This window comes from Diceros bicornis, chromosome 12 (genome assembly GCF_020826845.1).
Source record: "Diceros bicornis minor isolate mBicDic1 chromosome 12, mDicBic1.mat.cur, whole genome shotgun sequence".
Lineage (NCBI taxonomy): Eukaryota > Metazoa > Chordata > Mammalia > Perissodactyla > Rhinocerotidae > Diceros > Diceros bicornis.
The window spans coordinates 17,151,648-17,173,779 of NC_080751.1; the positions used below are offsets into that span (position 1 = coordinate 17,151,648).

The 22,132-nt window shown below is 50.2% G+C and overlaps 1 protein-coding gene across 15 annotated transcripts in view; it reads right to left on the reverse strand.

Annotated features, from left to right (window-relative positions):
• Window positions 1-22,132, reverse strand: part of DYSF (dysferlin) — a 201,748-nt gene that overhangs the window by 48,415 nt on the left and 131,201 nt on the right. For 8 of the 15 annotated variants that reach the window (XM_058550977.1, XM_058550975.1, XM_058550970.1 and 5 more), the window contains 5 exons: window positions 22,030-22,059; window positions 13,710-13,811; window positions 13,433-13,594; window positions 12,190-12,355; window positions 11,573-11,649 (listed from right to left, as the gene is read on the reverse strand). In XM_058550977.1, the coding sequence (XP_058406960.1) occupies window positions 11,573-11,649; window positions 12,190-12,355; window positions 13,433-13,594; window positions 13,710-13,811; window positions 22,030-22,059 (537 nt within the window). Of the gene's footprint in view, window positions 1-5,099; window positions 5,163-11,572; window positions 11,650-12,189; window positions 12,356-13,432; window positions 13,595-13,709; window positions 13,812-22,029; window positions 22,060-22,132 lie in introns of all 15 variants that reach the window. The other 7 variants (XM_058550972.1, XM_058550965.1, XM_058550963.1 and 4 more) reach the window with 2 other exon arrangements.

The window sequence follows — 22,132 nt, forward strand, 5'->3', positions numbered from 1 at the left end:
AGCAATGCAGAAAAAAGATAACATATCATGACTAGGCTAGGCTGTTTCAGAAACGCAAGGTTGTTTCAGCATTAAAAAACAATCTATTACTATAATTCACCACATTAACAGATTAAAGGAGAAAAATCATATGATCACCTCAACATACATAAAGAACATGTAATAAAATTTTAACATCATTCATGATAAAAACTCTTAGCTGACTAGCAATTGTTCACCTGATAAATTTCATATTCAGTGGTAAAACATAAAAATATTCACTTTTAAATTAAAAGCACATAAGAATACTCTCTATTATCAGTTACATAGAATTTTAAACTGACGATCCTAGCCAGTGCAATAAGACAAGAAAAGGAAATAATAAAAAAGAAAGAAAGAAAAAGTAAACAGAAGAATCAAAACTGTGTTTAATAACAAATTACATGACTGATCACATAGAAAACCCAGAATAATCCTCAAATGAGTATAACTAATAAGAGGTTAGCATAGTTTCTGGATATAAGATCAGCATATGAGAATTAATTTCCTTTATAATTGAGCAAAAAATAATTAGAAAATGTACCTTTAAAAATCCAAGTAAAATTAATAATAAACATAAAATAGCTAGAACTAAATCTAATAAAAGGCCAGCCCTGGTGGTCTAGTAGTTAAGATTTGGCACTCTCACTGCTGCATCCACCCAGGTTTGTTTCCCAGTCAGGGAACCACACCACCCCTATGTTGGTTGTCATACTGTGGCGGCTGTATGTTGCTGTGATGCTGAAAGCTATGCCACCAGTATTTCAAATATCAACAGCATCATCCATGGTGGACAGGTTTCAGTGGAGCTTACAGACTAAGACAGACTAGGAAGAAGGACGCAGCCACCCACTTCCAAAAAAATTGGCCATGAAAACCCTGTGAATAGCAGCAGAGCATTGTCTGCTACAGCACTGGAAGGTGAGTGGTTGGCTCAAAACGACCAGGCAGGGTTCTGCTCTACTGTGCACAGAATTGCTAGGAATCTGAATCAACTCAACGACACTAACAACAAAAAAAATCTAATAAAAGTTGTACCAGACTTTTTTGGAGAAAATTATAAAATTTTATTGAAAGACACTAAAGAAGACCTAAATAAATGGAGAGACATATCATGTTCATGGTTAAAATTCAGCACTCATTTATATTATTATAAAAATGTCAGTTCTCCCCAAATTGATCCAGAAATTCACTGTAACTCAATCACAAATCACAACAGTTTTTTAAGAAGTTGACAATCTGATTCTAAAACTGAGGTGGAAAAGCAAATGACAAGAATAGCAATGACACTCCTGAAAAGGAAGTAGATAGTATATGTTCTTTATCAGATACCAAGATGTATCATAAAGCTATAATAAATAAGACAGTGGAGTATCAGTACTAGGAAAGGCAAATAGACCAATGGAACAGAATACAGAACCCACAAACAGACCCAGACTTACATGGAAACCCTATATATGACACAGCTATCATTATAGATCAATGAGAAAGGATAGGCCATGCTATGATTATATGAATTTATTGGTTATCTATATGAGAAAAATAAAAAGAAATCTAATCTCTACCTCACACTTTACACACACACACATACATGCACAAATCAATTCCAATTGGAATAAGGACTTAAGTACGAAAAGCAAAACTTGACAATTTTGAGAAGAAAATGCAGACAAATATCTCCTTTAAAGAATTTTTAAACAACAGAGAGATATGAAGTGATAGCTCAAGATATCCAAAATAAATATAATAGGAATTTCAGAGGAAGAGAGCTTAAAAATGACTTGGGTCTAGAAATTAAAGAAACTAATCTCACAGAATTTTTAAAGAGCTGGTTCTTTAGATGAAAAACAACGATAAAATAGATGAAATACTATTAACCCTAATAAAGAAAAAAGGAGAAATAATACAAATCTACAAAATTAGGAATGAGGATGAAAACAGAACAGATACAGAAGTATTTTCTTTTATTGTAATAATATGTACAAATCCATATAATGTAATAGGCAATATCTGGGGACTACTAAGCCACAAAATTAACTGAAGAAGTAGAAAATGATAAAAGAATCCTCTCCCAAAAAAGGTGCTGGGCCCATTTTACAAAGCAATACAGGGCAGACACATCTTATAAAATTATATAAGATATGCATTCCAGAAAATCTTCTATAATTCAAAACTCACATAATTTAACACCATTTTCAAGAAAAGATGATGGATATCCTGTTTACCAGCTAAACCATAAATACAATTCACCTGGCAACCATTTTGTAAATTATATGACTGTTAATCATTCTTTTAATTTAGGTTGATTCGTATTATTACACCTTTTGTACGTAAAGCAAGACTATTAAGATGTTTATTTCGTGTAATGTCCAACTTCTGTAACTCAAATTCATAAAGAGTGGCTACTGTGTATTGTCAAATCTTTAAGAAATAATCATTCTCATGCCATAGAGACTGTTCAAGAGCACAGAAAATGAGAGTATGCCTCAAAAAATATTTTATGAAGCTATTATAACCCTGATATCAAGATCTACCAAAGACTACCTAAAAGTAATATTTATTAATAGAGGTGCAAAAATCCTAAATAAGTAATAACAAATCTAACTGAATAATATATACTAAAAGTTCTCCTACAAACTTCCCCTTAACCAGGATTGACAAACACCATCCATTCTCTCTGCTAACAATGTGACTAAGGTCCAGAGCCAGCTGAAAGCCTGCAGCTAATCTAGGACATCCCCTGCAGCCCCCAGCAAAAGAGCTGTACCTTTACCAGGAGTCAATTGCTAGTTCCCAAATCTGTTTATGCCAGTTGCACTAAAATGGTAATTAGATCCATAAGTAAATATTACAAAAATATACAAAATTTGAATTTAAAAAGAAAGGGAATTTTATCTATGAAAATGAATTTAATGTTACTGATTTTTTTAATGATGAAAATTAAGCATGAGTGAGTAACAAAAAAGGTATGGGGTGGGGGACCTTAAACTTTAAAAGGAATCCACATTCAGAGTCTTTTGCAGGTATCATTAAGATCTCATCAAACTTTAAAAAACCTAAAGGGAAAATCATAGATAATGCATTTTGGATGTGGTTTATACCAGAAGGATGACATAACACTCAAATAGCAGACTCAAATTCAAAGAGGCCTTGGCACATGTCAGATGATTGGCAAATGATGTGGTTGGAAATAAAATGTATATGATATGTATGTATGACTTTTAATGAGTCCCTATTTAATCAACTTTTTCAATTAGCCAACCAACTACCTGTCTTGATTGATTGGATAAGAGAACTTCAATTTCAGTACACCATAAAACCGTGACCAATTGACTGATCTGGGTTTACCTCAGGAATGCAGGACAATTATACATTATGCTAACAGGACAATGGAAACAAAATGATCATCTTGATAAATGCCAAATGGCACTGGGTAAAATTAAACTCCCATACCTAATTTTTAAGCTATTAATAAACTAATAATAAAGGACACAATCTTAACAAAATCAAGAATATCTATCTGAAACTACCAATCATTATCATAATTAATGGAAAAATGGTAGAGGCCTTCTCAGGGGAATTGGCGACTAAATAAGTTTGCTCAATTGCATCTCAATTATCAAACGTTATCCTGGGAAAAGGAATAAGGTATAACTATTAGAAAGTGACGTATTTATTATCGTTTGAAGAAAACAATCTTACCTACCTGGAAAACCCAACAGAATCAATTAACAACTCTCAGAACTAATAAAGGAGCTTAATAAAGAGTTTGTTTCAAAGTAAATATACAAAAATATTGTTTTCCTATATTCTAGCAATAACCAGTTAGACATGGTCATAAGAAAAAAAGATACTCCATTCAAATAGCAACAAAGGCTATAAAATGCCTAGGAATAAACTTAACAAGAAACGGGCTGGACCTATATAAACTAAAAATAACTCCTCTAAGAAACACAAAATAAGACAATAGTTAAAATTTTAAAATTAAATGTCCAATGATAAGGGAGTCATCGAAACTTTATAAATGTCTATATAATGGAATGACATGTAGCCATATTTTTAAAGAATATAAAGATATGGGAAAACATTCACAGTATACTCTTAAGTAAAAGAAAATGCAGATTAGAAAAAAATACAATATGATTCCAATTTTGTAAAAAAAAAAAGTGTTCACATGTGCATAAAAAGATATCTAAAAATGTAGGCACATCAAAATCTTAACAGTGCTTATCTCCAGCTGGTAGGAATACAGGTGGTTTTAACTTTCTGCTTTGTGCTTTTTGTGTTCTCTATATTTTCTATAATGGATAAATCAGAAAAATTTAAAATATAGATTGCTTCCTTCTAGAGGCCCATAAAGCATCCAATACAGCAATGCCTCTCCCTTGACACCATGAATGGAATTTAACTTCTGGCAGGGCCTATCTCCTATGACTCGCCTTCAGGTCAGGGGCTCCCCTTGACCCTCAGTGTGGGTCTTCATGAGTGCATGTTGAAGGGTAGATGCCAAAGTCATCTTCCTGGAGGGCTCCACGACCCAGAAAGATGACACCTAGGAAATCAGCCCAGGCAGACAGAAGTAGCCCTGCCTGAGCTGCAGGAGAGGACCATGGACCCTGGCAGACCTCTCAGAATCCACTGAGGACAGCCAGGGTTCCTCACCAACACACACCACGCATGCCTCTGGGAAGGGCAGAGAAAGTCAATCTGCCATTGCCCACAGAGGCTTTTCATGTCCCATGTCCCAGTGGTCAGGGTCTAATCTAGAAACTTCTGTTTCTACTGGTCCATGCAACCCCAACCAACCCCCCAGTCCTCATGCAAGTAAACAGGATTAAGGTAAATTCCAGGATGCACCAAGAGATAGCTCAGGATGTCTATTTCTGGGAATCTTCCCTTAGCTTTCTCCCCACCCCTCCATCTCTGCACAGGGCAGGTAACTGTCCTCTGCTGGGGCTCAGGAAATACTTCCTTTCTTCCTTTCCCACTCCCCTCTCCTCTGTTCCCTTCCTAACTCTCAACCCCCAGCCCCAGCCCACCAAGGAAATCAAGGAGCCCACAAATAGGTAAATAATACATACATGAGGACTGGATGGAGAAGATGCCATGTTAGTGGGGGCCGAACCCGACAGACCATCTGCAAGCTACAAATTAAACACGCTGGTTAGCAACAGGGTTAGAGAAACCACTTCGGGGAAGACAAGTCAGCCCCAAGGAAGTACAGCTCTCTGACCAGGCACCCTCTGCTCTCCCTCCAGGGAGGCTGCAAAAGTTGTGGGAGGAACATGTGCTTTGGAGCTGGACAAGCCTGGCTCCAAATTCCAGCTCTATCGCTTTACCAGCTGCATGATCTTAGGCAAGCCCCCTGACTTCTCTGAGTCAGCATCCCCATCTGGAGAATGGGCACAAAGCCCACCTCACAGGGCAACAGTAAGTATGAATGAGATGAAGGCCATGTACGCCTAGGACAAGGTGAGGACACAGAAGAGGCTCAGCCAATGCCTGTCTCTTGCCCGTTTTCTCATTGCCCTTGGCACCACTGACTCAGTGCCTCTCTCACATGTCCTCCCTGCCTTTCAGAACCTCCCCATCTCAGACATACTCCAAGCTCCCTAGCATCCCTGGGGGTTTCTTCCAACAGCTGAGCCGCATCAACCCCTGCTTGGGCACGGTTCCTAAGCTAGTACAGGTTTCTGAGTCTTCTCTCCTCAATGACAAAAACAGGGCATCATATGGCTTCCTCAAAACCCTATATAAGGGGAGCTTTAAGAGTCTTATAATCCACATGCCACCCCTATACTTCAGAGAGCTTTCTGCACCATTTTCTGGCATCAGATCCTTGCCTGCAACCCTCCGGTACTATGAATCAACACTTTAGAGGGTGAATCCCTGGGCTGCAGGGTCCAGGAGGGCCTTGGGGGTCGGCACCAGGGGTCAAGGTGACTTTTTCAGAGGCCACTACAATAGGTAGTCATGGGGCTCTGGGTGGATGAGTACCAGTCTAGGTGGACAAGGCAGGAGATACATCCTAGGCAGAGGGGACAGCAAGTGCAAAGGTGTGGAGGAACAATGAAGCACAGCACGTTCAAGAGAGCAGATGTCTCAGGGAACACAGGCACTGGGGCTGGGGCAAGAGGAGATAAGGCTGGAGGGATGATGACCAGCTGGGACCCAGAGCTCCCAGGGGTAGACCCTCTCTTCCTTTGAGCCCGAGCAGGGGGCTCTGGAGACTCCACAGGAGGCCAAGCCCCAGCAGTCCTCCCCTTCTCAGCAGGAAGAGCCTGGGGACACAGTCACCTGAGGGTCAGGAAGGCTCAGGGAAACATATGGAAGACGAAGCCTGCGGGGACCTGGAGGGGAATCGGGGACTCACAGACCCACCCCTGGTCCGTGAAGGGGTCATCTATGAGGGGGGCCCTAGCCTCCCCTAAACTAGCCCTCAGGGCTGGTCAGAGCCAGAAGCACCAGAAGGAGCACAGAATGGCCAACGGGCACCCAGCCAGGCCGCTGCCTGGTTCTGGGGGGCTGGCCACATGTTGGTGGGTGTGGTGTGACCCCTGGAATAGACCGGATGAACTCCACGTGAAAGTCCCCGCTGCCCAGCAACCAGCCCAGCCAGGCAGCAGCTCTGCCCTCTGTTCTCATCCTGAACCTCACAGAAGCCTTATTGTTATTTTTAATACGGTTCGTTTTTAGAAAGGTGAGAGGGAAACCAGCAGTTCCCCAGAGCAAGAGGGAGAAAAAAATAAAGCTAAACATAGTGCTCCAAAGATCTGGTCCAGCTTCCAAAATTACACGTTCCCCTTTGGGATTGGGGCATAATTTGCCGCTCCAGTTCTGGGAGTATGTTCCCACCTTCACGGCGTCCCAGAGACTATAACCGGAGCAGCCAGCTCAAAATTAGCCCGAGCCGGAGCCGGGCAGCGGCCAGCCCCAGCTCCCCATCCCCCACGGGCGTGGGGAACAGGTCTGCATGCCTTCTGATGCCTCCTCCAGGCTGGCCTGCACTTCCTGCATAACCCCACAGGCCCATCTCACACACACACACTGTCAACACACACACACAGTCCCACTGCAAAGCCTTTTCTTTGCCCAGCTCCTTTGCCTCCCAGGAAAGCCCTCCTCTCCCCTCCACTGTCCTAACCCCACCCGGCCTTCAAGGTCTTTCTCTCACCCACCCCCTCAGAGAAGCTTTCCTGATTATGTAGCCCACACTGACCTCACAGGGCCACGAGAGTCCAAGATCTTGGTGACCCTGCTAATAAAGCATCTCATCACTGTGATGTCACTCTGAGCGCCTCATCTGAGATCTCTACACACCTCTCACCTCCCCTTCAACCAGACTGGAAACTTCCCACTGTTCTCCTTCTCTTTATGCCTCCTCAACACACACATATTTCCCACCCCCAGAAATTCTCCTTCTCTGGAGACTTAAAGAGGAGACCCCCTACCCAGGCTGGTGTCTCAGAATGACAGGCACGAGTCACCCTTGACCAGGTGACTCCAGGCATCTCAGTGCCTGGAAGGTGGGTGAGGTGTGGGGTGGGCAGGGGGCACCACCTCTACTTTGAGCTTCAAGACCCTCTATAGGAAATGGGGTGAGCATGCTCAGTGTGTTTTCCTGCACACTGCTTCTCTCCCCTCTTCATAATCAGGACACCAAAAACTAGCGTAATGAAAAAGCAGATTAGTAAACAAAGACCCCTTTGTTTTAAAGATAGAAATGGAGTCTGGTTCAGAGTCAGAGACAAAATGAGAGACAGAAAGAGAAACCCAGGGGCAAGGAGAGGACAGAGAAGGAGATATTGGCAGCAGTTCACTTAGATTGCATTCTTGGTTGGAAGCAATGCCTATTTGTTCATTATTTTTCTATATTTTCCAAATTTTATATAATGAACATACATTTATAATCAGAGAAAAATGAATACATCCTTTTTGTAAAGCAGAGCACTAGATGCAATGAAACACCACCGTGCCCCTCTTAGAGGACATACCCAGGCCTGCGCTCAGAAAGTTAAAGGTTAAGGCCACGATTCCTGTAACACCAGCACTGAGGCTAGAAACGCCCTCGGGAGCTTGCACACTGCTCCCAGCCTCCCCGACCTCTCACACACATTCAGGTGCATACACAGCATGCACACACACGCTCACACTACCCCCACTCCCAAGCGATGGGTCTAAAATCTACACAAAGGACAGCTGCACAGACCAAGAATGAACTGTGGAGTTAGTATGCATGAGCCTATCTCCTCCCAGCCCCTCCACCACAGAGAAGAGTTCAAGGGGCCAGGCACGCACCTCACGGGACCCTCCTCACTCTCAGAGATGAGTGACGACCTGCAAGCCCTGGAACGCTGAGTGGTCAATCTGTCTTATACATATGGTTTGGATCATCTCTAGAACTGGCCACTCTTGACAGAAACCAAAACGTTTCTAGAAACCTGAGAAATGCTCCGCCATGAGTGCCAGCCCAAGGACCCAAACCTCGGGAAAGAGTCTGAGGCGACAGTTTCTAATGTGTAGCAGGCTCATCCCAGGAACCGGGCAGATGATGGCGAGAAGGTTCATCAGCAGAGAGAAGGTGCAACTGAAGAAGGAGACAGGAAGGACCAAGACAGAAGCTGCATCTAGGAAGAGCGTATTTGACACTGGGCAGCAGCCCTCCTCTGGGGTCACAGTCAGGACCTGGGGAGCACAGCACTGGGGCCAGATCACTGTGAGAACGAAACAGGCTGCCGAGAAACACGAGTTGGACATCAGGAACCAGACCAACTCCAAATTCTGCCAGACTTCTCGTCTCTCCAATCCCCAGAGGCCAGGGCCCTCCATCCTATCTGCACTGAGGGGAGAGGGGATGAGAGCCCAGCCAGAATTATCTGGCAAACCATTTAGAACTGGAACCCACTGCCTCCTGGATCAGCCTCGGAATGCCTGGGCCTCCCAGGTGCCAGGGGATGTGCAGGAGAGACGAGCGAGTGAAAGAGTCCCTGGACCAGCCAAATCGGATCAATGGATCTCAGAGAACAACACAATACAAAACCAGTCTTCCCCAAAGCCCCAGTCAGAGCCCATCAGGTTAGGGCTTCCTGGAGGCCAGGACTCCTAGCCTCAGGGCTCCTTGCGAATAGGGCGTGTCTCCTCCACCAGGCAGGGAGCTCGATGAGGGCAGAGGCCAAGCCTCCTCCATCAGAGCAGGTGGATCTCACTTCCTCCTTCTCCCTACCACCTCTGAGGCCCCGTGAGCCCCGCCCCTCCCCATGTGGGTACGCCTCCAAGAGCCTAGATCCCAGCTCCCCACCCTCTGCCTGGCAAGCAGCTCTAGCCAGAGTGGCTGTGTGCTCCCACAAAGAGCACAGACCCTGCTCTGGCTCAGACCCCAGCCCCGGTTCACTCATGTCACGCCGGGAGGACGTCCAGACTGGGCCTCCTCACCATCTGCCTCTGGCTATGCTTGTAGCCAGCAGGACCCAAAACAGTCCCGCCCCATCTGAGTCTGTGGACATTTTGAGGGCAGCATACACAGAACAGAAACGCCGCTGGGCAAGCCCTGCACTTCCCTGCACAGACTCAGACGGCCCCCTGAGGGGGCGGAAAACGGGAGCCAGGATCAGGTGCCTGGAGTTTGGAGCTAATTGTCTGCCTAATTCAGCTACAGACACTCACCCAGCCCAGAAGGCACCAGCATTGAGTGTAGCTGAATCCTGTGTAGGGCCATCTGAAATTTCTACTTGGGTTTCCCCAGTCAAGAGAAGCTCCTCCTTAAACCCCTACAGAGGGTAAGCAGGTTATCTATCCATCCATCCATCCAACCATCCGTCCGTCCATCTGTCCATCCATCCATCTACCCATCTATCCAGCCGCCTACTCATCCACCATCCAGACAGACTTCATTGAACACCTTCTCTAAGCCAGGCCCTGTGCTGGGCATTGAGGATCTGAAGAGGAATGCGCCCAGTCACTGCCCTGAGTTTAGTCTAGGGAAGATGGTGACACTTACAGACAAAAGCAGGACCCAAGGCAAGTGCAGTGACAGAGATATAGACAAGACTTGCAGGAAAAGGGGAGGAGCCAGGGAAGAATCCTGGAAGGAGGTGACCACACCTAAGTTGAGTCTCAAAGAATGACCAGGAGCAGGCCAGAAGGTGTCCCCAGCAGAAAGGATGGTGGAGCGGAACCCTGGAGAGCCATGGAGTGAGGAGAAACAGAGAGCTCAGGACTTCTGGGACTCATAGCATCAGTGAAACTATAGAGCAAGACCTCTTGTCTCAGCAGCAGCAAGGCCCCAGGGCTGAACCCCAGAGATGTTCCCTTGGAAGTGGCAGAAAGGTGAAGGAGATGAGTAAGCAAAAGAGGCAGAAATCAACCCTGCCTGTCAGAGGGAAGCCCTCATCAACACATCTCCAGGGACAGCTTTGAGGATCCTGAGCCCAAGCCAGCACCCAAGTTTGCTCTCTTGCTCTCAAGGCCAATATTTGATTGACGGTTTCAAGAAAACCAAACCCTCCTGAAGTGCCACCCCCTCCCTGGGTGAATAAACAGGCCATGGGCCTGAGGACACAGGTATTGTCTACACAGGCTGGGAAGCTCTGCCTCCAGGCAGCCCGGTAGTTCTCAGAGCCCGGGGGCCAGGGGTGTGACCAGCATCATGCAAAGCTGAGAGGAGGATGACAATATAGAACAGAGGGTGACAACCCAGAATAGACGGCCAGTTCAAGACTGGTGCTCACCGTGAAGCCTTTCTCCATCTCCACTGCAGGGAGGACAGGGTGGTCTCAGCCCTACAGGACCCAGAGTCACCCCAGGGCCCAAGATGGGGAGCACTCTCAGTAAGAGACACCACAGACCTCCTGCCATGCTGCTTGGCACTGGCATTTGGGTCACCAGCTGGCCCTAGGTTGCCAAGTACATAGCAAAGTGATGCCTCTTACCTGCCGCAGGGGTGGATACCCTTGGAATAAGGCCCCTCTCCCTTCCTTTTCCTGGAGGTGGAAGGAATGGAGCAAGAGGGACTACTGGCTTGGACACAGAGCCCTCTTTTTAAGCTGCCTCCAAGGTGCCACCAAGCACAAGCCCAGAGGTGAATCCACCCTCAAGGAGGGTCCTGGCTTGGGTAAGGCAACGGGGCTGGAGCACCCCAGAGACCACCTGTCACTCCCTCACCTGTCTTCCCTCTCTCTCATTTGCACCCCCTACCCTGATTTCCTGGGTGATCTCCAGGAGAGAGCCCTCAACATGCCTCTCAAAGTAGAAGGGCCATTTTTCTCACATGCTTTGGGAAAAATGATTGGGTTTTGCCCAGAAGACAACACACAGCCTCCCCCCAACCCCTCCACCCCTCTTCCAACCAGACTGAAAGCTCCCGTGTGGGTCCCTCCATCTGTACAGTGTCTAGCCACCAGAGAACAGAGGGAGACGTCTTATTGAGGCTGTGTGATAAGGAAGGGAGGGGAGAAGGAGTGGGAAGAGACGAAGAAGAGAAAGGGGAAGGGGGCAACAGAGACTAGCTCTTGGCAGGAGCAGGTGTCTCTCCCTGGGGACCCAGCGCCCATCCTACCTGAATGGGGATGAGGGGCTCCTTGTCGTCAATGTCAACGAGCACATCTTCCCCAGGACTGAGTAAGCTCACATCATCTGTAGGAGAGAGCGGTGTGCAGGCCTGAGCGTGGGCTCCCCTAGGTGGCCCACCCCTCCTCAGCCACAAGACTCAGTCAGGGAACCATGAGACAAAGGCCCTCAGTCTCTCCACACTTCTCAATCTGTGTCTTTCTCTTCCCCCCACCCAATTCTTCCCTCTCCTGTCTCTCTCTCTCCCATCTTCCTTCACATTTTCTGTCTCCCCAATTCTCTTTCCTCATGTCCTCACATTTCTCTCCTCCCTCCTCATCCCATTGAATCCCTGTATCTCTCTCTCTCTCAACTCTTCCCCCACTACCTCCCACCTCAGCCCTCACCTCCACAGGCATGGCCGCCCGCTCCTGGTGTGCCCAGCCCAGAGCTAGGCAAGGCCCTGAGGAAGGTGAGGTTCCTACCCCTCTGGTCTAGGTAAGCAGCAACCGCTTCTTACTCGGGTCCCAGGAAGAGGAGGGCTTCAGGACATATCTCCACTGGTAAGTCCCGCCTGCCCCAGTCCCCTCGGCCCTGGCCCTCCCCATCAACGGCCCCTCTCCATACCTGGGCCGCCCTGTGGGGACGGACTCTCCTCTGAGTAGGGGTCACACAGGAAGCTCTCCAGGGAACAGATGGTACACTGGCCCACCACAGGCCGGCGGCCAAACTGGCAGTTATCAATCACCTTGACCACAATGGGTGGACAGTAGAGCTCCTCCCTGGGCAGCATCTGGGCAGAGGGGGAGGGAAGCTCTGGGCAGCAGCTCCTGAACCCATCTCTGGGAGGTCTCAGAGGAGGGAGGGGGCCCTTCTTCAGAAGGCAGGCCCAGGGAACAGAGGATGACTATAAACCCACACACAGCCCCCAACAGCCATAAATTCAAAGTGGTGGTTGGCCAGTGGGGCAGAAGCCACACACCTTTTCTGTCTGCCTCCTGAACGCTATATGCGGAGGCCGATTTTTCCCCCACAGCTTCACCTTCCAAACACATCCAGCTCGGCCTGAAGTTAAAACAAGTCTACTTTCCCTGACCCCTCGCTGGCTGGGGAGGGGATGAGGGGAGCAGTTGGCCCAGGACTCAACATTTCTTGCAGACAGTCCCCCCCAAGTGGATACTCAAGAGTTGGCTTACAGACCCAGATTCTTCTCCCCACACCACCCCCCGCCCAGCCCCAAAAGCACTTTGAACAGAACTTGAAATAATTTATATGCTCTCCTTCGGTGGCAGCTCAGGCTCAGCCAAGAGGAGGCTTCTGTTGACAGCCACTGGGCCTGGAATTCCTATAGCGCTTTCATCTTGCAGACCATTTTCCTTTCCTCAGACTTGACTTGCTCTAGCCACTAGGCCCAGGCAGCCCAGGGAGCTGGAAAGGGCTGGGGGCCGGAGGGCCGTGGCAGTGATCGCCTTGCGGGGGCCCAGGCTGAGGGAAGACCGGGTCAGGGGAGGTATGGAGGGATCACTGAAGGTCAGAGCTCTGGCAGGCCCCTGAGGCGACCTCTGGGGACTAAGACCTGCCCTGAAAGGGAAAATAGACACGGATGGATCTCTGGGACTTCTGTGGACTCAGGAACTGGGTAGGAGGGAGCAGGTTGGGCCCGTTTGTGCTACTCTGAGGCTTCAACTCTTCCAGCGAGGAGAGCGTGAGCATTTCCTCCCCATTTTCACAGGCAAGTGAGGTGGGAGAGATGCTGTGACATAGCCAGGATCCCACAGGGAGTCGGAGCAGACCCCCAGGCTGCTTGGGGCCCTGAGGAAATTTTAGGCACGGGGACTCTGAAAGGGGACAGCAGGGAGGTCAAGCTCACCACTTCCATGAAGAGGGTACAGATGTCGAAGTTGGGGTTCTTCTGGAGGTTCCTGATGACACAGGACTGCACCGTCTGGCCCCCGCACTCCACCACGAGGCTGGGGGAGGAGACACTGGCCAGGTGGTAGCTCTTCATGTTCCTCAGGCCCCATGCCAGGATCTGGGGACACAGATGAGGAGAGCGGTTGGAATGGCCCCAGGCTCTGGGAAAGGCTGGGCCAGGAAGGGGAAGGGCCAGGCTGCCTCCCATCACCCTGCCCCAGGGCCGGGCTCACCTCGATGGCTGTCCGCTGGAGAGCCGGCTTGATGTTCTGGGGAACCATGTAGATGTTGGCCTCTCTCTGGGGTGGTGGATAGGGCAGGTCTGTGTCCTCCGACTACAGGGGATGGCAGGGAGAACAGAGGCAAGGGTGGGAGGAAGACCAAGGCAGAGAGACAAGAAAGGAGAAAGACAGATGGGACAGAACGAAGGACATGCATGGAGAGACACAGGAACAGAGAGGCAACGACACAGAGGGGGGCAAACGGGCAGGCAGAAATGAGAGAGCTAAGTCAGTTTTTGCCCAGCACTATCTTCTCCAGGATCACAATCTGAGCACCTTGGCCAGGGTTCAGGTCACCCTGTTTCAAATGAACCCCAGGTCGCCCCTCCTCCCATAATGTAGGCTCTGATGCACCAATGAGCTGCTCAGGGTCTCCCCATCCCCGACACACCCTCCTATGCATGCATGCCCACACACATGCCCACTCCACCCCAGCACGTCCACTTTAGCCCCTCTCAGTCCCAGAGAGAACCATGTGCCCTCCCGCTAGCCTGGCTCTCCTGCCTCCTGGCTCAGCCCCTCCCAACTTGCTATCTGCTCTGGTGTTCTGTCTCCACCTCACACACCACACCCAGACACCTGCCAGCTCCAAACCCCACCTCGCACACCTGCCCACCATGAGGACAGCACACTTGCACTGTGAGCCAGAAAGAGAATTTACAACAGGAGAAGGGGATGTAGATGCCCCTCATCCACAGGCACCAATGGGCACTGCCAGGAGGCTCCTTCACCACACAGACCAGGCACGAAAGTGGCATGTGTCAACCCTGCCTACGAAGGGTTTGCCAAAAGACTTGGGCAAGAATCCTCAGTGATCACGAAGAGGTACATGGGAAGCAGGCGGCGCAAGGTAAGCAGGTACGACTGTGGATTAGGCAACTACCAAGGCTCACAGTGGATAGGAACACAGACTCTGCTCCACCAGTTATTGAGTTAAGTCAGTTATTTCACCTCTCTCTGGCTCAATGTTCTCATCTATCAAATCGTTATCAACCTCTAAAGGTTAGTGTGAGGCTTGAAGAAGTTAATACAGTACTTAGAAGAATGCCTGGTTCATGTAAACTCTCAATAAGACTACTAGCCCACGTGGCACCTTGTGACAATTAGAGAAAGATGTCCCTTTCTTAAGACCCTTTACTTCCATGTCAGAAAATTATCACATTTTACTAGTTTATTAGAACAAGACATTTTACTGCCATCTACTGGAAAATTGTTATAATAAATACAAATATATGATATCTGCACTAGAAATTGCATCTCCTTAGGCACAGTGCCCTTGTGCAGTGCACAACCTGCATATCCAGACAAGGAGGCCCTGACTCTCAGGAAATGTTAACTATAATTAAAAGGGCTATGTTGGACACTTTACAGAGCTTGCCTCGTGTAATCTCATTTAGTAAACAATGGAATCACTTGATTCATTCTCCAAGTGATTTGCTTTCGGTTCCTTTTCAAAGGATGGTCCATTCATCTACAGATGCTCTGACGTAGATGGTGGGAGCAGCTGGAGGATGGAAACACACCAGCTTCCTCCTGCCTCCATGAACCACTTCACAACCAACCCCAGTTGTCACTCCTGCCCCATGACACTGATGACGCTACGCTTCCCTAGCCTTTGGCGGTGAGAAGCTCATCTCTAGAATCAGACAGATGTCAGCTCTAGTTCCAGCCCTGCTGCTTCCTAGCTGTTTGACCTTGAGCAAGTTACTCAGCCTCTGTGACTCAGTAGCCTCATACAGAGATCCGAGATAACAATACCCTTGCAAAGCTGCTCTGAGAATTCAGTGACAGAACAAATATAAAGAGTGTCTGGCACACGGGAGGTGCTTCATAAACAGCAGTGACTATAATGATTACTGTGTCGTTGGTGGTGCCACTGTTTTTACCATCAGTGTTGTTGTTGATCTCCCAGGTGACTTGAGGAGAACCGAGCCATTAGAAGCATCTCTCAGAACAACCCCAGCTTCATAACTATTCCTATGTCACCAGGACGCACAGAGAAGGAGTTTGCCATTCTCCCCCAGACCCATGGTCCAGGTGACATGATGCAGGAAGCACCTACACTTTGAGACTGGCTGAGAGACCAATGCCGTCAGGAGGAGGGGTGATGTGCAGGGCCGCCATGGGGCATGACTCCAGGGGGCGCTGTGCACATCACAGTCCACGTGAAGGGTGCCCTGGAGGACCGAGGCAGGGCCTACACAGCCACCACAGTGCCTGGCTGCTCGGTGTCCACCCTTGGCACTCCAAGGCCACCAGCTGCAGTGGCTGTGCACCAGGGGTCGCCTCCTTAAAGAAAGGGTTTGCTAAAGGCCCACTCGTGGCCTGTTTGTGGCCAGCTCAAGGCTGATGCCCAGCCCAATGTGGGCCCAGGGCCAAAACCCCAAGATGAAAAGGGGCAAAAAGAAGGGAGCAGGGAGGGAACAGCTCCAAGCTCCCCTGGGTAGGGAGGCAAAAAGACCAAGCCTTTCTCACATGGTTGCAACATTCTCCTGAAATCACCCAGGAAAACTCTTTAAAATATTTCCCCCAAGAACATTCCTCTCCAGGCCCCCAGACTCTGGGCAGCATCCCTTTGATTCCCTTTTATCCCTCATTTCCATGCTCCATCTTTCCTTCCAGGCTTCCTTGAGCTCTGTGGTGATGACGTTCCTCTCTATATGCTGAGGATCGGGCTCCTCATTTTCAGGAACCTGTTTACGGAGGAGGACAGGGAACAAGAACCCCAAGAAGGCTAGGCTCCAGTACCGTTTGGAGGAGGCCCTGGAGGAAGAAGGCAGGTGTGCACAGCTGCAGAGCGCCAGGGCCAGCGGAGGCAGGAGGGAGAGACAAGCAGAGACAGTGGTTAGAGGGGCGTCCACGGGGCAGCTTCCTCGGCACGAGGCCACCATTCTCATCCCAAGGCCATCTCTGTCCACCTTGCTGCCCTAGGACATCCTTGCTCCCTGCCATTTCTTTCCACTCCCCAGGATCCCTGCCTCGGCAGCACCTCCTCCACCCGGCCTGCAAGCTGCCACCACAGTCTTCTGTCCCCCTCCCCACTATGCACACCACACTGCCCGGACCTGCCTGCAGAGTTGTTACTGAGCATTTATGCCTAAATGCTCTCTGGCTCCCTAACCCTGTCTCATCCAGTCCTCCCCAGTCTTGCATGCCATCTGCTGGACCTCGTCCTTCCCCATTTGAAGTCAGTCTCTCAGAACCATGCCCGCCCTGCTCTCTGTGCCCTCTCTAGCAGCCTCCCTCCCTCTCCTCCCTCCCTTCCTGAGAAGGACTGCCTCCATCCACTGCCTCTCCCTCGCTTCCACGTGGCCCTCTGTCCTGTGCACTTAGCTCTGCCCCCTGCACCCCTTCCCCAGAAACTTCTCTGCCCAAAGTCAACCATCTGTTTGCAGCTCAACCCAAAGGCCACTCCCCATAATCAACGCATGCTGTACTCTGCAGCCAGGGGGAACTTTCTAAGAATGTCACTCTGTTTAAAATCCTTCAAAGGTTCCCCCCTCACTCAGGATGAAGTTCAAACTCCTTGACATGGCCTCCAAGACCCCTCATCTTCTGGCTCCCTCTGACTTCTCTGGTCTCACCTCCCACCAGACAACTTTCCCTTCCAGGTCCCAGATAGTGCTGAGCCACCTCCCCGAACACACTCAACACCTGCCTTCTGAACACCAGCAGGTTACAGCAGGCACTAAGCTCTGTTTACCTTTGAGGCTCGGAGCTTGCTGGTCCCTCTGTCTGAAATGCTCTTCTACCCACTTCATCTGGCTACCTCCTACTTAGACTTCAGATCTCCATTTAAATCTTCCCTGGTGCCCTGAACTTAAGTTAAGCACCCTCACGGCTCCCATAGCAACTTGACTCACTCCCATTGAAAGACACATCACCCTGTGCCATCTCTATGTGTCCATCTGTCGGTGTCCCTGATTAAACCAGCAAATCTGCACACAGGGACCACAGCTGAATCCTCTGTCCAATAAATAAAGGGTTATAAATGGATAATTGAAGGGAGGGAGGGGTGGCAGATGGATGAATGGGTAGGTGGATGGGGGGGGGGAAGAAACAACTCCAATGTACTCTCCCCACCTTCCCAACATTCCTGTCTGCTCCAATCTGGTCCTCACCAACCCCTCCCTCCCCAGCGCCTGCTCATTGCTCCCTCTGTTTGAATGGGCTTCCCTTACCATCTTCTAGAATCTAACACATCTTTCAGGGCCTAGTTCAAGCTCTCATCCTCCAGAAAATCCCCCCAACCACTCCAGAAACTTCTTATAACTCTACTCTCTGCCTTCTTTTAATTCTAAGTGACCCTGTGCTCCATTTCCCAAAGTCCTAACTGGTCTCTGACATCTCACATGTGAGAGTCCTGTGGCCCCAGCCAGACGGCCAGCTCCTGTGCCCAAGTTTCTCGATGCCAGGTCCAGCCAACTTGAGGGGTACAACTCCTCCCTCCAGGACAGTGATTCTCAATGGGGTAGGCAGCAGTGACCTCATCAGAACTTGGGAAGCACTGCCAGGCAAGGGGGTGGATGTAGACAAAGTGCCACTATGACATCCTGATTCCCTGTCCTATGTGTGACGGGGGACTCTGAGGACCACAGCGCTCAAGGGCAGCCATATAATATAAGCCTACTTAGACGAAGCCACATGTCACCACTCCCTTCCTTATTCACCCTCCACCCCCACCCCCTCAATGAAGGACAGACCTGGGATGCTACACTGATGGGGTCCTACAGATGAACAGGGTGTTTACCAAGCCAGCTCAGACCAAGAGGACGAGGACCCAGGACAAATGAGGCTCTGTCCCCATCAGAGCAGAATCTACCCTATGCCCCCTTTAGTCTATCTGTCCTTCTGGCCAGTTGAGCACAGGGAGTCAGGCCCCTGAGCCATGAGGGGGGCTTCCTCCCCCAGCCCTAGGGCTACCACTCTAGACATTCATTCCCTGGGCAGGCAAACATGTTAGCAAGCCCCTCCAGCCACCTAGGCCAGTCTTGTCACCAGTAACCCATAGAGCCCTTCTTCCCCCAGCAGGGTACAGTCAGGGGACCCTCTGGACAGAAGATCCTGCATCCTCAGGGAGCTCCAGGCAGGAGCAGCCAGGAGGGTGGGGAGGGCTCCATTGTCTGCCTGCCCCACCCAGCTCGTTAGGAACAACATGTTGCTCTAATTACACTTCCCAGGAAAAACAGTGTTTTAAATTAAGGCCTTGAGGGAGGAATAGGGGGATGGGGACCACTGGGTTTATTTCCCTGATTGCAAAACGCCAAATTTTTCCTTCTAGTGGATTTGGGGGTGCAGGAGAGTACCTTGTGTACATCTCAGGCCAAAAGCCATAGCCTGTCACCTCGATTTGGAAAGGCAGATGGAGTGACATCTGGTTGGCCCCTGAGCCCACAGTGAAAACAGCCACAGAGCATGCAGTCCCTTCTACCAGGGCATCACCAGCCACGGAGCAGGACAGAAGAATCAGAGCCAACAGTAAGACTCGGAACCACGGCCCCTTAAATGGTCAGGCCCGCAGGCCCCTGCTCTCGTCCAAAGGGTCCCCAGGTGGGGTCTTCCTCTGCACATGCTCCACATCCTAGGGGCCCCTGGCTACTAAAGAATCCACCATCACCTCTTCTGCTGGGTGTGCACGTGTGTGTGCTCTCGCAAGTGTACACATTCGCACACACTCACACGTGCATGTGCACACTCTCCAGTTCTCAGGAAATCTAAAATTGCAATTTCTTTGATCTCATTCCCCCTGGCAGCGCAGACTGCCTTTGTTCTCCAGACAAAAAGGAAAAGAAACGAGACGGAGGGCTCAGAAAAGGCGGGGAGAAGGAAGGAGAGAGCCAAGGAGCAAATGAGGAAGAGAGAAACACGAAGGGAGAGTGGGGAGAGGGGAAGGCCAGCAAGGCTCCTGAAGAGGAGGAACAGCATGCGACCCAGACAGAGAGACAGGCTGGGGAGCGGGGAGGAAGCTACCGGTCCACCCGCACTCTCTGCAAGGACCCAGGTCTCCCAGTTGTCACCAAAGCCTCAAAGACACAATGCAACAGTCCCCCTTCCCCCACTAAGAGCCCCCAGGGAGCTGTGCTCCAGATGGGCATGAAGGCTGGAGGAGAGGAAATCTCGCTGCCCAAAAACTGGCCCCAGGCAGTGATGTGCCCCCAGCCCAAGGCTGCTGCCTGGACCCCCTTCCCCTACCCCTCTGCCAATCCCTGTTTTAGAAGTGGGCCCAGTGTCACCTCTTCCAGGAGCAGCACAGGCAGATGGCATTTTGTCTCATTCACATACACTTTGTCTCCCACACAGGCATGGGCCGTGCTGGCCCCAGGGTACTCCCTACCTGGAGAGGCCATCCTTAAACCATCCTTCAGAGTCACTTGTCGTCCCCTTCCCACCCCCCGCTTCTTCCTGGCCCCTCTCCAATCCAGAGCCCCATCACCGTGACTGTCTCAAAAGCCTGCTAGCTGGTTTACCCTCATGCCCCTTGCTCCCCAACCCACACCCCCCTGCAGCCAGACAGCTTCCTAACACACCCATCTGCCCTCTCTGCTCCCAGACTTTCGAGGGCTCCCGTGGCCAATGGCCCAGAATCTAAGCTCCCGCTGTGGCTTTTCACGGCCCTCCAGGCTAGAACACTCTTCACAGGGATCAGGCTGGGAGTCTGGAGGGGGCTGAATGGGGGAGACAAGGCAGGAGCTTGGCCACAGCAAAAAAGACAGAAAAATCCCACTAAGGCGTCAGGCTTCCTGCAGGACCAGCAGCAGCAGCAAAACTAACCTGCCTCCACCCCATCCCCGGGGATTCTTAAAACCAAATAGGACATAGGATCTTGGATGAGCCTTAGCCTTCAAGTGTGGGGGAAACGGCTGAATTATGGGTCCCAGGCTGGGGTGGGGGCCCCCAGGGATGAGGCAAGGGTCACAAGATCTTTTTCTGGGGTGGTTCCCTGAACCAGTGGATACTCTCTTCTTTCTACTGGGCCTCGGACCCTTTGAACCTGCTGGTTCAGCCCAACCCTATGCGCAGCAGACCCACAGGACTTGCTCTCCTCTGGCCCTGCTGACCCACACCAGCCTCAGCCAGGGGCCAGGCTGGCCCTACAGCAGGACACTCGGCCCTCTTCGGGGTCTGGCCCAAAAGCTGCAGATTTTGATTTGCTTCCTGACATCGAGACCACAGCCAGATCCCTGCTCTCAGAATCTGAGCCTTCACTGTTATATATTACAAATCCAGTTATTAAGGATTTTAACTTTTATTTAATAACTCATCCCTGGGCTGGGTCTTCTTCAGAGCAGGCTGTGGGTTTTGGCCACAGAGTGCTCTCAATCAAGAGAGAGGGCTCCGTGCTGCTTCCCTGGACGGGATTCTGCTCCCCTTTCCAAATCGGCAGTCTTTCGCAACTGCAGCCAGAAGCGGGAGGCTGCCTGTCAGGCGCAATTATGGCCAGCTCACTTGGCGGACCCCACCTCGGTCTGGGAGCAAAAGGAAGTGAGGTAAGGGGTGCGGGGCCTGCAGATTCCACATCCTGACTCTGCACTTCAAGTCCAAATTGCACCGAAAATGTCAAACGGTGTCTACTCCCAGCCTGGGGATTCCCTGATGGTAGGAAGTGGCTCCCCTTTTCCCAACCCCCCATCTGACCAGGGCTCTCCTTCCTGTCTCCCTGCCCAGGCCTCTGCCCCTGCTCACTCATGAGGATCTGCTCACAGATGCATAGGAGGCCGTAAGGGAATGTGCTACTCGTCCCCCATGGCAAAAGACGTAGGCTTGCTATGTCTGGATGCAAACCCCAAACTTCTTCTAGGACCTAGGAATCCCCAACCCACCCCAGCCCCTCAACCAGCCAGGCCCTAAGCTGGTGCTTGGTCCCTTGGGCCAAAGGCACATTGCCCATCTTCTTCCTGCGACAATGTCTGGTTAATGCTACCTCCACCAGAAAGGCTTCCTTGACTATTCTGGCCCCTTACAAACATTTTACTCTTGAAAACATGCCAGATGAGATTCTGCATTGCTGTCCATGAGGTCTAGGTGAATCTGGTCTCCAACAGGGCAGCAAGCCTTCTGAGGCCAGAATCACACCAGGACACACCCCAGGCAGCCCTGGATCCATGCAGATGTGGGGAACAAAATCCAGACAGGTCCCCACATGACCGATGCCCACTGAGGCACCAGAAACTAGTAGGCTCAGGGCACGTGCTCAGAGGGCAGCCCTCACCCTCCCTCTGTCTCTCCTCACCCACCCCTAGCCACAGGCCAGAGCCCTGAGGGTCCAGCTCACCTCTTCCAGGATCCCTGATGTATCTTGCACCTGGACCACACCATGGGATGTCCACATCCAGGAGATAGTGGAAGGAGGAGAGGAGGGAGGGTAAAAGTTCACC